The sequence below is a fragment of the Stylophora pistillata genome, chromosome 10 (assembly GCF_964205215.1).
Source record: "Stylophora pistillata chromosome 10, jaStyPist1.2, whole genome shotgun sequence".
Classification (NCBI taxonomy): Eukaryota; Metazoa; Cnidaria; class Anthozoa; order Scleractinia; family Pocilloporidae; genus Stylophora; species Stylophora pistillata.
In genome coordinates this window covers 9,809,934-9,827,359 of record NC_142528.1, presented here as the reverse complement: position 1 = coordinate 9,827,359, position 17,426 = coordinate 9,809,934, and the positions used below count along the sequence as shown (strand labels likewise).

The 17,426-nt window shown below is 38.2% G+C and overlaps 2 protein-coding genes across 2 annotated transcripts; both read right to left on the bottom strand.

Moving 5' to 3' along the window:
* Window positions 1-1,421: 1,421 nt before the first annotated feature.
* On the bottom strand, window positions 1,422-5,979 carry LOC148721750 (uncharacterized). Its single transcript, XM_088736958.1, has 6 exons — window positions 5,971-5,979; window positions 5,480-5,616; window positions 3,929-4,059; window positions 3,275-3,484; window positions 2,027-2,176; window positions 1,422-1,559 (listed from the first exon to the last, which is right to left on the bottom strand). Exons 1-6 carry the CDS (start codon window positions 5,977-5,979, stop codon window positions 1,504-1,506), a joined length of 693 nt encoding a protein of 230 aa, XP_088593084.1. The 3' UTR covers window positions 1,422-1,503.
* Window positions 5,980-9,572: 3,593 nt separating this feature from the next.
* On the bottom strand, window positions 9,573-14,026 carry LOC148721749 (uncharacterized). Its single transcript, XM_088737249.1, has 5 exons — window positions 13,538-14,026; window positions 12,457-12,707; window positions 11,753-11,867; window positions 11,203-11,352; window positions 9,573-10,046 (listed from the first exon to the last, which is right to left on the bottom strand). The coding sequence occupies exons 1-5, from the start codon at window positions 13,626-13,628 to the stop codon at window positions 9,817-9,819; spliced, it is 837 nt and encodes a 278-aa protein (XP_088593375.1). The 5' UTR covers window positions 13,629-14,026; the 3' UTR covers window positions 9,573-9,816.
* Between the last annotated feature and the right edge of the window lie 3,400 nt (window positions 14,027-17,426).

Sequence of the window (17,426 nt, the reverse complement as noted above, 5' to 3'; positions counted from 1 at the left end):
AGCGCCGTATTTTTCGCTCTAAATGTCGCGACTTGTGAGAAGTAGAGCTATGTTATTTTCGACGGGCGCCAGAAAATCGCCACTGTCATACAGTTTATTTCGGAGGTCTGATACGAAATATGCCCTACGTAGCAAAGAATTTGTTATTCCTAGATTTAATACAGCAACATATGGTAAGCACTCTATCAGATATACAGGACCTAAGTTATGGAATATTGTACCCAAGAACATTAGAGATCTGCCAACATTATCATCTTTCAAGATAAATATCCGTAAGATTGATCTAAATACTTTACTGACCGATAATTACTGTACCAACTGTATTTTATGCAGTACTTAATGTAAAAAAGTTTTTTTTAATGTACATTTTATCTTGTACATATTGTAAATATTTTAGCATGTTAACCAATCTTAGTATTTTTAGCTCAATTAGCATTTTAACTTTAATTAATATATGAATTTAGTCATTTTTAATTTATTTTGTAGTGTCCCCATTTAGTGGTTATGTACTGCTATTTTAGTCTGACACTTAAATAAAGGTATTCATTCATTCACAGTGTTTACATTAGGAATTGAAGTTAAAATGAAACTTTCGATTTCTTTTGAAAGCATAAGCACTGCATAATTACGTCAAGTAGTTGGTTGGAAGACATAAATATTTTCATATTATTTTTATCGTGTCCAATCGATATGATAGAGTGAAATATGGCAACTGCCTGACGAAGGATAATTAACAAATATTCCACGAGCGCGCGTTGGATATGAGATGATAGATAGCCAACGAGGCGCGTATGCCGAGTTGGCCATAATCATCTCACATCCAACAAGCGCGCGTGGATTAATTGTTTTATTAAAAACGCCTCCAAGATATTAGACAAATCTTACCAATCTTATTTTTTTAGCTCCCTTTTAATTTTAAGCTGACGCGTACGCTTACCATATTTGTAGATCTATGGTATATTGGCTCATATACCATAATGGCTAAACCAATAAGAAGTCTTGAATTGCATTATCCAATGATCCAGTTTTTAATAATTTGTATTAGTCGCAAACGTGTTTGTCTTGAAAATTTGCTAGCGATGTATTAATGTCACGTAGTTTTTTCTCCGCAGGAGAATGTGACTGTTGGGGTAAAGAAAATTTACTCGATGGACACTTATCAGACTTAGGAAAGACAAGATATATTTGTACACCGCTTGGAAAAGCGCATGATGTTGTAAATCGGCTTTGGTCAAGGGTGGCGACTGAAAATTTGCCACACACGGTGTACCACCATTACGAGCTTCAATTTATTCGCTCGCATTAAAATGGTTTGGAAAAACTCGTAGAATAAATAACGGGGAGCTGTGTTGAATATGGAAAAGGTAAGCATAGTTTTCAGTTCGAAGCGAAGGTCAACAAGGAAAACTTACATGCCTGTATATCTCGCTGGAAGTCTTCGTTCTGGAAGTTGTGAGATTTTACAGGGTTCGGAAAGTCGTCGTCGCGGGTCATTTTTGCCGGCTAACTTTTCCTTAATATTTCACTTTCCGGTAGCTTGTAGAGGCTTGCATCTTTTCCTTTTGAATATTAGTATGTATTTTGAAATTCAACAACAGGATAGTTCACCTCATTTCCCCTATTGGGAGTATTGGAAAATTGTTTTCACATAAGGTCGAACTAGTCAACAAGGACAAAGTGCCGAACTAAGTTTGACTATTGCTACGTCACAATGACGTAATATCCAAGATGGCGTTTTTCAAACCACGAAAGTTGTAAAAATGGGCAACTTCAAAGCGCTCTTATCGCTAATACAAAGGAAACTAGACAAAATGGCAGTTATTTTCGAACTCCTGAGGAAAAAGTCTTCTAATTAAGATAAACTTTTTCTAGACCGTACTTTCCCTTTAAAAAACCATAACAAACACCTTAGTAGAGAAAGCACTAACACCCCAGACCACAGAATGTTTCATTAAAAACCGGCCCAAAGTCCAATGCACTCCGGTTAAAGTCCTCGTGTCTCAAAAACAAAAACGCATTTACTCACCACCATATGTTGACATGTCACAATAGACCTTCAAAGGGTTTCCATTCTTCTCAGGGTCGATCCAGTACTCCCCGTCACCTTCGGAGTGTCCAGAGTCCCGAATTTCCTTGCAGGAATGAGCCGGATAAGCAGAATCAAGACCTCGTTTATCTGTATTAGAGGAGGAAAGAATAATCTTTGAAAACAGACGAGGATCAAACTCAGAAACAAAACACCCCATGTAGGTCTTATTCCATTGGTAATTCACTTCGCTTAATTATTAGATCACTCTAGATTTTGAAAATCTTTGTAGGATCGATAGCGCCCTTCGATCTCAAAGAGAACTGAAGGAAAAGTAACACATAACACGAGAGAGCTTTGAAAACCTCTGACCATGACTATAAGTAAGAGTCAGTCATCATTTACCAGAGGGAAAGTGCGCGGGACGATCTTTAGGGGAATCACATAGTATTCAAGGGGAACAGATAGGGGATCAGTCGTCGCTAACAGAGACGGTTAAATGGAAGACCAAAGAAAATTGTTTACCAATGAGGAGGAACTTGGGGGATAAGGTTGATTTTTTTTTTTGACACAACCAAAATCCTCCGAACCCCCCCCCCTCCCCCCCCCTCCATCCGAGTAATAGAATAGTATGGGGAATTTTTAAAATCTTTTTCTAGAAGTTTGGTGTTGATTATTAACAGACGTTTGGACTGAAACCATCAGTAATAATTTATTACATCGCTCGCAGTGCCCGTGGGCGAGATGAAGCGAATCCTGTGTTCTGATTGGCTACCTGAGCGGGCATGATGAGCCCATCTTACCCGCCCGGGATTGCCCGCATCGATCCTGCGCATGAAATAAAATAGAATTAGAACTACGTTTCTAATTCTTGGACAATTTCGGGGGATGGAAACGCAAAAAGCGGCAGAAGATAGTCAAAACAAAGAAAACAGAAACGATACTCGTGAGTTTGTTGTGCTTGACACAGTTGGCTTTCTATCCCAGCTCTCGAAATAAACAAGTCATTCTCAATTCTTAATAAAACGAAATATTTTTGCGTTATAATAAATCCTTTATTAACCAAGCTTGTTCGGTCAAGATGGCTGGATATTAGCCTCGTTCTTTTTTCGCATTGTTATGGACCTCGACTTCGTCTCGGTCCACAGAATACAAAAAAGACCACGGCCAATATCCAGCCATCTTGACCTCACGCTTGGTTAATAGCATAGATGTTAAAATAGCCTTAAGTACCTTACTCAACAATACCTGTTCCATAATAAGTAAAACGTGGGTTTTGCCTCAGGTTTTCCGGAATTGATTGTTTGGTTTGGTTACTCAGCTGACATTCCTTCCCTGCATCATTAGTATCGGATTTGCTGTTGTATGATCGGCATTTTTTATCCTGAAGGCATCTTAATCCACAGCTAATTTCGTCAGCGTACAATGTCTTGGTGATGTGACCAACGAGCTCAAATCCTGGAAAAGCAACAAAAGTCGTGAAAGCTACAAGTTCAGTTAGTTTCATCAGTTATCTTCATACAGTGTATCGTAAATACTTTAATCAAGAACAAAGTGAAAAGGGGAGCGATAAAGTACGGAAACAGTTTGTGTGTAGTTGTTTAATCAGTTCTGAGAAGCCATCTTGATTGCCGATACTGTAAAAAGGTGAAGTAGCCTTAAGAGTTATAAGGAGTTAGAGACCAGTCGTTATATATCACCTGGGATGGGGAGGAGGGGGGATTTTGGAGGAATCACATGGTCTTTAAGGGGAACGGAGAGGGGAGCAGTCGTCACAAAGAGAGTATAACGAGGAAAGTATAGAAAATTGACTGCCAGTGAGGGGCATCATAATATGTTATAGAGCCTTATGTTGTAGAACCTAATGTTTGTGTTGGGAACTATAACACATTCTCGCATTACCTTCAACTCTTTCGAAAAGCTCGTCCTTGTTCAAGTCAGTACTCAGCGACGAACTGAATGCCTCTAGAAATGCAGAGACACCACTCAACAGAACAGGACAGAAAAGGAAACCAACAAAATGCCCTCTCATCCTGTAATTTTTATAAAAGAAAAAAAAAAGCATCGTTGACAGATGACGACCTTTTTTAAAACAACAAATAGCTTACAAATTTGAAGTTTTTATAAATTTTTTTCTGAGCCTGACGAAAGAATACAAAGGCCTTTTAAACTACCAAGCCATAAAATGGGATCTTCAATTCCCTACTTGTCCACCGGCTCGCATAAGGTATTCACTCGATAACAAGTAAATACAGCAAGCTCCTCACTCACACTTACCTGTCAGTTTCCGACTTTTTCTCGACTTGTCTTCTATTATGGGTCTTTTGTTTTTACAAGTCTTACTTACACCTATTATCGGAGCGGAACTATTCAAGAATTATATATCCACTCTTAATAAAGTTAGGCGGTAATCTTCTTTTCTGCCAAATCGAAAAACTTGCCTCCTCCTCAAAACGACTCAGTTACTCTCACCTTTGATTATTTTTTCCACAAGCTCTTTGCGTGTTTGTTTATATTGCAAATATCTTTGATCAACTTTTCATAAAATATGAATGAAATGAATAGAAACGGCTTGATACTCCTACATTAGTAATGCCTCATATTGAAATGGTCTAATGACTCGGTTTTTTGTCAATAGCAAAGCGTAGGCGGCAGGTTACTCGGACACAAAAGAAAACTTCAACTACTTTCAGAACATAAATGTAAACATCCAAAGCTCTAGTGTTTTCTGTGCAGAGAAGTAAACTAACAGCATTTCTTCCAACGCGCTAAGTCATACATTTACGAGTCACAATTAGCAGGTTTATGTGCTCTACTGTACATGTATGTGTTTCTATTTCTGATCTGCGTAAGTAAAATCTAATTGAAGGAAAACAAAATAAGGAATGTAACTTTCGATGCTCTAAAAACTTTTCATCTTTTTCCCTCTAGCTACCCTACCAATAGAGTTTATTCTAATACAGACACCTAACACGTTTAAGATGATAAGCATTTAATGACTGACCCCTAGCGGAAGATTGAGTTTTCTTTCCATTCAGCACTGAGAGGAAATAAAAAGCACTGTTTCCTGTGGGGCAAGTCATTAAATGTTTTGTTATACACTTAAACTAAAAAATAGAATGAGTACAGAAAAACTTGGTTTACAGTGGGTTAACAATTACTGGAGAGTTCTCAATTAGAGTGCGTCACTTAATTATCCTGGCTTGAGTCTTAATTAGCATATCGAACTAAACGGAACTGAAATCTATACTTCTTCCAGACGCAATGTATACTGCGCGGTATCCATACAACACATGAGCGAACGAACGAAAAATGATCATGATACCACTTTACTTATTTTATTTTTTCGTTCAATTTTATTGATTAAGTCTTCTTGTTTTTTAGAAAATTAATGCTACATGTTTTCGTTACGCTTCACGCGTCATTGTGCATAAGCTGTTACTATTCTTTCACCTGTCTAAACTTTCCCACCCAACATTCCACAGTTCTCGCAAGCTACGATTTCCCCGAAAACTAACAGACCGTGAACTGTCCGTAAAGTCGGCTTTTCGTTTCTCGACAAATGCTGTCATCCCTTCCTTTCGATCGTCCTGCGAATTGAAAGAAAAAGGAGAAAATTTTCCTTGGGGAAAGATTTAGCGCGTCTTTGCAAATCCAGTGTATTGTTATTTATCACCACGGTAATGATTAAATAAAGAAGTTAAGTTTCTAAAGAAACTGTGGTGCTGCGGCGGTGGGGGGTGGGGAAGGGGTATTACAAGATAATCTGACTTTATCAACTGGGTTGACAAAGTACATTGGCCTCCGTAAAGAGTTTTTAAGGCTAACGTTCCTGGCAATGATATTCACCCTTAGCCGTAAATAGCAAAAATTTTAACCATTAGCCGTAAAAACCATCAACCCATTTCGATGATATCGTTTTCGCACTGATTGTACGTACTTACAGTTTCCATCGCTTGATTCTAACAAACGGAATCCTCAGAATGACGTATGTAGTCCGTAAAGATACGGGAATATGCCGTCTATATGGAATGTTTTCACCTCAAACGATATCAAGTTTAATCGAAACGATTTATGAGATTATCTTGTTAATAATATTTGTTGGATTTACAGGTGATGTCAACGGATTTCTAAGAAATACAGGAAGTGGTTCCTAGAACATAGGATGTGATTTTGACTGCCAACCTCATCATAACCACTGGTTATCATGAATGATCAATGATAAGGAAATTCTAACTGTTGAACCGAATAATAACGTCTGTAGAATTGTCTAACGGAAATGAACGCTGCCACTCACTAGTACCTAATCATGCGAATATATGCCGGTGTGAGTCAATCAACACGTCGTATTGTCAACTATGATGTGCAATTTGTGTCATTCATCTCCTGACCTACTTTTGATGGGCCTGCGTGGGTTGTAAGGAAGCTTACGAGTTATCGTCACGGTCTTTCGTACCCGATTATAGCTTCTGTTTTCAAAGCAACGTTTTCGCTTCAACCCTTAAACCTTCATGAGTGACCTAGGCAGAATTTTTCCTTACAATATCAACACGAAATCAAACAGACAAGTAAACAGAATAAAGTAAAGATATCAATTCGGGGATTATTAGTTGATCCGATACCAAATTTGGTCAAAACTATCCGGTAAGAACAGAGCCATAACTTCCTTATAAACATTTAAAGCAAATATTAGGAGGGAGAATCCTGCTACATTAATTACTGATGGCGACTGCATTAACTGTCACCTTTGTAATTATTAATTAACGGGAGCTTTTAAGTTTTTAACTATTAAAATTGTTATTCTATTATAATTGTCAAGTACCAATTAATTTTATTCATAAGTATACGCAATTTAACTTATTGTAAACATTTCATTGTAACTTATATATGTTTACTCCCGCTATATATTTATACACCTGTCCTAAATATCTCAGTGTGATTTTTAGATTTAAGTGTAATTTTAAGTGTCCCTAATTAGTAGACGACTTGTGGTCAGCTAGAAGATTTGACATGGTAATAAAGTTACTCACTGACTGACTGACTGAAATTCTCCTAGCCAATACAATATTCAAAAGCTCATCACAATAACGTATAACTTAATAACTAAACTTAAACCTCTATTATGAATCTTACAAATCTTTCAGTAAAGCTTACAAACTATTTACATTTAAAAATGTAAATCGAATAATACAGAAGAAGTTCTAAAATACTAATGGATAAAAGAAGATTACTAAGATAAGTGAAACGATTCCTTGACTGTATAAAAATGTTTTAATTATAGTCTTAAAAGATTCTAAGTTCCTTGCTTCCTGTGCAGACCTAGGTAACTCGTTCCAATTAAAAAAGAGGAGCAGCTATCTGAAGTGCTCTGTCACCTATTGTTTTCTTTGTTTTCGCAATTGCTCTTTCAAGCAAGGGACCATTGTCATTACGTTTTAAGCTATAGCACGAAGGCTGTTGAATGCTGATTAGGTCTGAAAGGTACTTAGGCGCATGACGGTCCAAAATTTTATAAGTTATTAAAAGTATCCTATATAATGTATTCTGGCGCGCACTGGTAACCAATGTAATTCAGCAAGCAGAGGTGTTATGTGACACTTAATTAGCACTTATAAATTAATGTTGATATTACGATGCTTTTCCTCTACAATTTGCAGGTATTTGCGGCTATCAAAATGGATAAGTATCAAAATTTTTTCATGAAGAATACATGAAAAACACATAAAGATCACATGTAAGAGTAGTCGGCTTGGTCTTTCACTTTCAAGGGCAATACTTCAATTTGCGTTCTTAGAAGTGATTGACATTTAATATCAAGAATATCAGGGTGTTATCCAGCAAACAGACGATGAGAAAATCTAACTGATCAACTAAGAGACTACGCGATATTTTTCAGCGATTCCACACCAGTTTTACAACTTATTTACATACGTGAAAGTACTTGAAGCTGCTAGAATGGAGAAGTATGGGTCAGATATTATGAATTTCAGGTCGATGATCCAGAGATCCACTCTGTTTGCCGTGCATTGCTCAAAGTTTGAAAATTTGGAGCTAGATCAGTCAATGATCCTGGTTGATATTTTTCTTTCATCTTATCAACTTCCTGCTGGAAAATATACTGATACTGTAAAGAGAAATGTTTTTTTCTCACTTTTTGTGATGAAAGGGTTCAAGTTGTTCCGTGTTTCATATACTGGTTGGACGAAACACCAAAAGAATTATAACATAACCAAACTAAAGCGCGCGCTCTGATCGGTCAATTTAGCGTCCCCCATTTTCCCATGGGTGTACACTGCTGACGTGAGCAAATGCAAAGACTATTTTTCCGCGCGCGCTTGTATTTTCTGGTCACGTAAGATTTTGTTAAATAAATGGGAACTCTTTAGCTACAATGTATCAATGTTATGTTATGTAATAAAACAATTGGTAAACACCACAGCGTACACTATTGAGTTATGGATGCACTTGGGAAGTTTGCTAAGCACTCAAGAGGCTAGAGTCGCTCTCGGCTATCTCCTCGCGCGACTCTTACGCTTCTTTCGTGCTTAGCAACCTCCCGCGTGCATCCATAACTCAATAGTGTACGCTGTGGTGTTTGCCATTTGTTAAACACTGAACTAGTATCGATGTCCTTCGGGACGGCTCTAAACATAAACTTATCTCGAGGTCCTTCATAACGGTTCTCTAAAACACTCTGCTACCGAAGTATAACACTATACAATGACAACTGAATTGGGAACAAGATCATTCCACAAAGAGTGTCACCAGGTCGCATACTTTATGCGACAACAATGAAAGTTATTACGTCATTGTCTTCGTTTTACAAGTTCTTGAACACCTTTCGCAAAGATTTTTGTAATCAAAGTCTTTTTAACATATACGATGAGAAAACTATAATACCCGAAATATAGTAAATAAGGTAGGTTATACTTGATAATAACTCACCTTTTTAACCTTTGTTCTTGATTTAATTGGTGTGCTTTCCTAAGATTAAAAAGGCTGGGTGCAGCTTTTTATGATGTTCAAATGATGTTAGAACTCTCTCTTTTTTCTCATCAACCGTATTGTCTCGTTGAATTATACTCATGGTAAAAATGTAACTACAGACTGTGATGGGGAAAGAGTACCGAAAAATCTAACAGTCACAATTTCACTCTTTTCAATCGTCATGTGTCGAGTGAGGGTAATTCTTAAGATAGCTTATCGCGCATATATTTTCCAAAAATCTCCACGTGATAGGTTATTTTTGTTTCTTTTGTCATCGCACAACAAGTCTTTCTGGCGGATATGCCAGTGATACATAGGTGAAACGTACGCCAAGTGATTAAATAGCCTGTTATTCCGGCGCAAGTGACCCCATTTCCCACCATAAGTGGCTCCCCACCCATGACACATCACAGAAAGGTAAGAATTATCCCCCTCTACTCTCTGGAAAGAGTTGCATGAAGAAGGTCGCTCATCCGTCTGACCGCTGAAGTACTTGACCACGGCTTCGCCAGAGCGAAAATCAAAATCGGCAAGCAAAATCACTTCAATCACTTTGCGGCAAGCAAAATCACTTCAATCCTTCCGAAATGGTTGTCGCAATTTCTTCCTCTGAATCGACAAAACACACACGGCATCTATGTAAAGCAGAATTTCTTTATTTTTTTCTATTTTACTTTTAAATTTTAGATCATGTTTATATAAATTAAAATAGATTGTAACTGTAAAAATAGATTGTAATAATATTATTATTTTATCTGATAGATTTACCGTGTCTAAATAAAAATAAAGTTCAAAGTTCAAGTTCAAGAGCTGTTAGCGACAGTGGTCACGTGGAACGTGCGTCCCAGTTGTTTGCTGCAGTGGAATCTCAGCTGAGTGAAAGACAAACGCTTCCGCAGTTCGGTCATGGCAGTATCGGAAAGGAACATTTTTGAATTGTGGTAGTCTTGTATTCTAAGGTATGATCTCATAGACGTCATCTTCTGAGGAATGGAATCCTCAGCCACAATGTTTGCGACCAGCAGCCAACCTCCTGAAATCAAGCAAACTTAATTGTGTCATCATTTATCGCCTGAATAGAGTCGGAGGATTTTAGGGGGGGGAGGGGGAGGGGAACACATGGTTTCAGGAGGAACGGAGGGAGGATCGGGAAAGTTTAAATATTATTGAAAGAGATCGACACAAGGATTACAAAAAGCATGCAAAATATCAATTTATAAATAAATTTGAAACGGATCTGCGAACCCTTCACAAATCGGAAAATCAATTTTTCAGGCCTACAGAGTTTTCGAGTCTTAAAAAAGGATTCAACAGCCGTCGGATGGTTGCTTTGAGAGCACGCGAATCTCGCAAACATAAATTCTGGCAGAAATTACCTTTTAAGGAACTTCAAAGTTGTGGTTGTTTCCATGATTATCAAGCTTTCATAAAATGTGTACATTGATGGGATTGTCTATGCTTGCTCGTGCATAAAAGCACGAATTATAAATGCCGCTAATCCTCTCTTCATGATACCCTTAACCCTTTAACTGCCTTGAGTGATCAAGACATAATTTCTCCTTACAATGTAAATACAATACGTATGATGCACGATCCTCGCAGTAGATAGCGCTATTTATACATTAGCGAAAATCAGACCTGAAAAAAATCAGGCCTGTACGGGACTCGAACCACTGACCTCTGCGATACTAGTGCAGCGCTCTACCAATTGGGCTAACAAGCCAACTGGGAGCAGGCCGTTAAGTTGATTCGTAATAAACCCGTGAAAGCGAGTGTTAGCTCAATTGGTAGAGCGCTGCACTAGTATCGCAGAGGTCAGTGGTTCGAGTCCCGTACAGGCCTGATTTTTTTCAGGTCTGATTTTCGCTATTGCATAAATAGCGCTATCTACTGCGAGGATCGTGCATCATACGTATCTAATACCGCAGTTCAAAATATATAAACTTCATATATTCATTCTATCTCAATATAAATACAATATCAAGCAGACGAGGTATGAGAATAAGGAAAAAAGACAATCAGGGGATTATCAGTTGATCCAAAATCAAACTCTCCAAACTAACATTGTAAGAACTGTATGGCAGAGTAAGTTGAGCTTCTATCACGTGGCTGGGTTCATGCGGGGAGGTGCACTAAGGCTGGAGGTTGCTACCCGATTGGTTTATCAATATTTCAAGAATCCTTCATACCTCCATCAGTTGTCATGTCACAGTAAACTTTTAAAGGGTCTCCGCTGTTCCCGAGGTCGATCCAGTACTCCCCGTTTCCTTTCGATGACCCAGTATCCAAGATATGTTTACAAGATTTTCCGGGTTTTTCTTTAACGTGACCGAGGATCGCTAGATGCAACGAATCATAACGAAAATACATGTCTTAGGCGTGAGTTGCGCCTAAATTTTATTGGTGTCCTCAAAAACTCTGAAAAGTAATCGCTTAACAATACAAAGTGATGAAAATTATAGATGGTTGGCTATAACAATAATGATAAAACCCTTTCACTCCCATGGGTACCCAAGACAGTATCAATACAATATCAAGCAGACAAGTGATGAGAAAAAAAATATCAATTAGAGGATCCTAAGTGGATCCAATTGCAAATTCTCTGAAGAAACGTCATGTGAATTGGATGGCAGACAGTATGAAAAATTTCTTATCAGATCTTGCCAGTGAAAGGGTTAAATCTTATCAGTTGTCGGTAGGGAAGGCAGAAATTCAAAAAACTGTCACAAAAAGTTTTACCAGTGGAACAGTGTTCCCCTGTGTATCCTGTAGAACATATACAGCGGTATCCTTTATCTCCAAATCCTGTTTGACAGCGGCCATTCGATGAACAAGGATTGCTGGTGCAAAAATTCTGTTGACGCAATAAGAAATTCTATTACAAACTTATTTATTCATTAAATGAGGCGAGAAATTGCTAGAAAATACAGTAGAACCCTGCTCACTCGAACTCCACAAGGAAACAAAAAATGGTTCAAGGGAAATCGGCTCTTGTTCAAGTTACCAGGGAGTTCGAGTTAACCGAGTTCGAGTTAACCGAGCTCGTGTTACTGGAGTTCTACTGTAGAAGGGAGATATTATACAAGAGAAAATAAAAAATTTGTGAAAATAGCAGAGAATAAGAGGAAAAGAGATTGAAAAGGAAATGCTTGTCGTAAAAATAAGGAGAGATAGAGGCAGAGAGGAAATAAACAGTGCGTACTGAACACATAAGAGTGCCACGATTTCTTTTCTTAGTTTGGTTTGAGCCGGAAAGCCCAGGATAAGCATTTTCTAAGTAGGTTAGAAAAACAGAGTGCGCCTGAAGGGAAAACAACTCGTCAACGTCTTGGCGCAAAGTTGAGAAGTATGTGCGATGTCCCTCGTTTTACTCAGCTAATTTTGTGGTCTCAAATCTCATGGCGTAAGACTTCCATGGAATTGAAAGACCAATACAATGATACCTCAACTGATCTGTAGATAAATCCCTCTCGACTTTTAAGATCTCCAGGATGAATAATGTGATCTGAGTCACTTAGTTCACATCTATTCCCTCCGTCATGTTCAGCTCCAAAGTTGATCGACACACAGTCGTGTTCAAGATAGCACCTCAATTCACAAATTTCCATCGAGTTTATGACGACCGAAATGATCGTGTGATTCAACAGAGATCTCCCCACCATTTGGAGCCCAAATTGTAGAGTGCGACAATCGCCTACAAAAAGAAGAAAAAGAGTTTAGTTGTCTATATTAACATCTGCTTTTCAGTATCCCCTTTTGATATTAGTGTCAGCGATGAGGCTTTTATAAATGAATAAAAGTTATTTTATATTGTTTCATTGTATGCTAACTTCTATTTCCATCCAGCGCAGGTGCAAACTCAAGTCCAACTTAGTTTTGTTCTTATGAGCACGATTCGAAATCAAATCTAATGAAACTTATATCATACGCAAGGTTAGATCTTGAAGGTTTTTCATCTTTTAGTTTTTATGATGTGAAATTAAGAGTGCGTGTAAACACGGAAAAATTCTGCAGAAAGGGACTTGACGCCCTCTAGGAGTTCCTGAAGGGCAAACCGATCAAACTTATAATTACAAGTCAGAATAACAAGTAGCATGCCAGCGATTTTCTCTCTGATGACTGCATTCGTTAACTCATTGAAACAAAGGATTTACCAAACAAAGAAAGGACTGATTTCGCTGTTCGCTAACTGATCATGTTTATTTCGTTTAACTTTCCATTATTCAGACAGTACACCTTTCCCTTTTCGCAATATACTACCACATCTTAACTACCGTTTATTCGGATGAAAGTTTCACACAAACGTTTCAGTCAATCGCCACCGGTGGTGATTTCACTTTGAGTCGTGGCGAGTTTTGTGGTGAAGAGTTTGTTGTGATGGCGAAGTTACTGTAAACCCTAGGATTATCTGTCTTACTGTGCATGAAATTACTTGAGATTGCAAATGATTCCAGATGAACCCTAGGATTTTTTGTCTTACTGTGCGTGAAATTACTTGAGATTCCAAATGATTTACGGACTCACCGTTTCCTTGTACGATTTCAGTCAGCATGAGAACCATGAAAGGAAAAATATTTGTTTGCTTGAGCTTGAAAAACAGCTTTGACCGAGCCATCAAATCCAAGTTCGGCAGCTGGCCGTTGGAGGATAACTAACGAGACCTAGAACCACAAGGAATACTTAACTGATGGACACTTCAATAACGGAAGGTTAATTACTTTAAAGAAGTACAGTCTAAAGACAGGAAATCAGCAAACACGTAAGGGTGACTTCATTAATAGTAAAACATTCTAAGGCGCCCGTGATCACTGTTTGCATTAGTAGTCTACTTGCCAAGGTCAACAATACCAATGGTAATGTTTTAGTGAGTGCTGTGCAGCTGCTCTGAAACCGGGTTCTATTTCCGGAATTCATTTTCGTTTACATAAGGGATAGAAATAAATAAAGGCTGATAGTTTCGAAAGAAACTGTTGGGGGCTGCGTCGGTGGGGGTAACGAAATAATTTGGATGTATCAACAAAGTTGATATGGTAAATTGGCCACCGTAACGATTACAAAAGCTGACGTTTCGAGCGTTAGCCCTTCGCCATTCGCTCCGACGAAGGGCTAACGCTCGAAACGTCAGCTTTTGTAATCTTTACGGTGGCCAATTTACCATTTCAACTTTGTTGATACATCCAAATTATAAGGGATAGGAATGTCGAGTTGGCCTCAGAATGCCGGCAGCCTTTGACGGTGGACGTTTATAATGCTTGTACTTAGTACCAACCGTTTGTCAATTGCGTAGGAAATGAAAATCAAATTTCATTTTCGTTTTTCGTTTTTCGCTACGCTGTAAAAAAATGAATTGGGAATTCTATTTTCGTTTTCCGTTTTTCGCTTTCGTATGGAATTTGAAAAACAGATTACAAGTCAAGTCAAGTCGTTTTTCGTTTTCCGCTAATAGCACCGGCAAAATAAAATAACTCACGGCAAATTAAAATAATTCGCGGCAGGATAAAATAACTGGCGGCAAAATAAAATTACTCGGGGTAAAACAAAATTAACTCACGGCAAAACAAAATTTAAAATGCTTTGAGGGTCAGCGGCTCATATCGTTCAAATACTGACTGCGTATTGCGTATGACACTGTGTATTTAAACATGGCGGATTACGAATCACCTCGTATTCGTACCCTTGCCTAAAATAGTACTTCAACAAAAGCCTCCGTTTGCCGTGTCTTTTAAAATTCATTTGAGGGTCAGATATTGATTGCGAATGACACAAACTGAGCATCCTTGTATGGACTATCTCTGTAACTCCAAATCACCTGACACCTCATTCTTCTTCAAACCTGTTACTCCACATGAAGTGAAGCTTGAAATTTTATCCATACCGAACAATGAATCATCTGGCCTGTAGTCTTGTCCTACACAACTTCTTAAACGCTCTTGTGACATAATATCCCCTGTCCTTGCAAATTTTCTGAACAAGTCTGTCAGTCTAGGGGCATACCCCTCTAAACTGAAAATGTCCAAAGTTATACCCGTTTACAAAGCTGATGATGAAACAGATTCTTGCAACTATAGACCGATTCCATCTGACTGTCAAACTTCAACAGGATTTTTTGAGAAAATTGTGTACAACAAATTGAAAGTTTTCATACAAAAACACCAACTAGTATCCTCATCCCAATACGGTTTTCGCCAAGCGCATTCAATTATACTTTACAGCTGGACATGGTGGAGTCCATCCGTACCAATATGGATAAAACACTCTTTTCTTGTGGGGTGTTCATCGACCTTAAAAAAGCTTTTGACTTGGTGGACCATAAAACATTACTTGATAAACTTAATTATTACGGCTTTCGAGAAATTGTCAATCGGTGGTTTTCCTCATATTAAACAAATCGTACTCAAACAACTGAGATTAACTCTTATATTACGGATAAAGAAGTAGTTAGCTGTGGTGTACCCCAAGCCGTTTTAGGGCCGCTCCTCTTTTTGTTCTATGTCAATGATATTTAATATTGCTCCAGGAAGCTTAAAGTTTTTCTTTTTGCAGATGATACTATTGTCCTTTACTCTCACGAAAATCTCAAGACATTTCATGGTTTACCATTCAGCAGCAATCCAGTCAACCAACATAAACGCAAAGGACGCTGAACTTTCAACAAGTGTTAACATTCTGCTTCTAGTGTCTTTACTTAAAGGGAGAATCGCTGCCAGTCAAAAGAATAAACGTCGCTTCTTGGTGCAGAAAGAGAGAATTCTCTGCTAAAGCGATTGAACAAACAATCGTATTTTCTAATTTCTTCCATAAACTGTTCTGTGTCAATTTCACCTTCTATTTTGTCAAAACACACGCACGTGTAAAAGTTGATAAACAACTGCTTGTCAGGGTATCATGCCGCTTGCATAGCATTATTAGACACATTCCAATCGCATGATCGCAGAACTATGTTCACATATGATCGCACTCGATCGCAGACGATCGCAACCGATTGCACGAATAGTACATGGTTCTATTCCTGCGATCCCCTGCGATCGCGGTCGCACTCGATCGCACACGATCGCAGAACCAGGCTTTACACTTAACAGAAAGATATCAAACTTATGGATTAACGGATGGATTAACTTCTTGGGGAACTGCATCTAAGACCTTGTTAAATAACATTCTTGTCCTGCAAAACGTGTACTCCGTCCTATTCACTTTGCCCCAGTAAGGGAGCATGCAATACCCCTTTTCTTGAAAACAAAACTTCTACCGCTCAAATTCCAATATTATGAAAAAATTGCTAATTTAATGTACGACATCAATACTAGTTCTGCACCGATTAATATTTCGAAGTTGTTTTCTAAAATTACCAGCGTTCACCCTTACGGCACACCGTTCATCAACGTCTGAGCATTTTTATACTAAAAAATCTGCGCTTAATGTTTAAAGTAAGGCCCTTTCACGTGTTGGCGTTAAAATTTGGAATGGGATACCAACTAGTCTCAAAAAATCATCCAAGAACTCTTTTAAAAAAGTCCTTTAGAACAAAATTAATCGAAATTCTAGAAACTGAAAACTCCTATGTCGACATAGATACTCTAATTAATAAGATGAAAGATTAATCACTACCTGTAATTATGTTTAATCTGTAGTTTTCCTCTTTACATATATCCTAATACCTGGATGTTTGTAAGCACGAAGATTAATGTCTACATTAAAATTGTGTAAAATTATTTATCAACTGTCTGGCTTGCCGCGATTAGCTCTTCACTATTTGCAAGCCAGCCTAGTAATAACCGTCTGATGTGAACAAATAATACTAAAAAAAACTCGAAAACTGGAAAAACTGTATTTCAAAAAGGCGGGTTAGAAATCAGCTGTCCTTTGCTGTGAGTCTTGCAAAGAAAGTGTGTTGTTAAATGACAATTTTTTGCTGTATATGCGGTAAAAGAAAGAAACTCACGGCAAAAGAAAAAAAAAAGCCTCACGGCAAAAGAAAAAACCTCCGAAGGCAAAAAAAAAAAAAGCCTCACGGCGAAAGAAATAACCTCCTAGCCCCCGCGCTCTCTTTTACTCCCGTGAGGACATTGTTATTTCTTTTGCCGTGAGGTTATTTCTTTTGCAGTGAGGTTATTTCTTTTGCAGTGAGGTTATTTCTTTTGCCGTGAGGTTATTTCTTTTGCAGTGAGGTTATTTCTTTTGCAGTGAGACTATTTCTTTTACATTGAGTCCTTTTCTTTTTGCCGTGAGGTGTGACGACAAGTTTTCGCGACCCAATTAACTGGGGAACTAAACCTTCGCGGACGGCACAACAATAACTGGGGGAAATAACTCGGTAGAGCCCACTCGGCAGCGAGAACGGAAACTCGTCACGATTTCCTGGTACACGGAGATCTACTTCGAAAGAGCTTATACGGACGTTAAAGATGAGACTGCA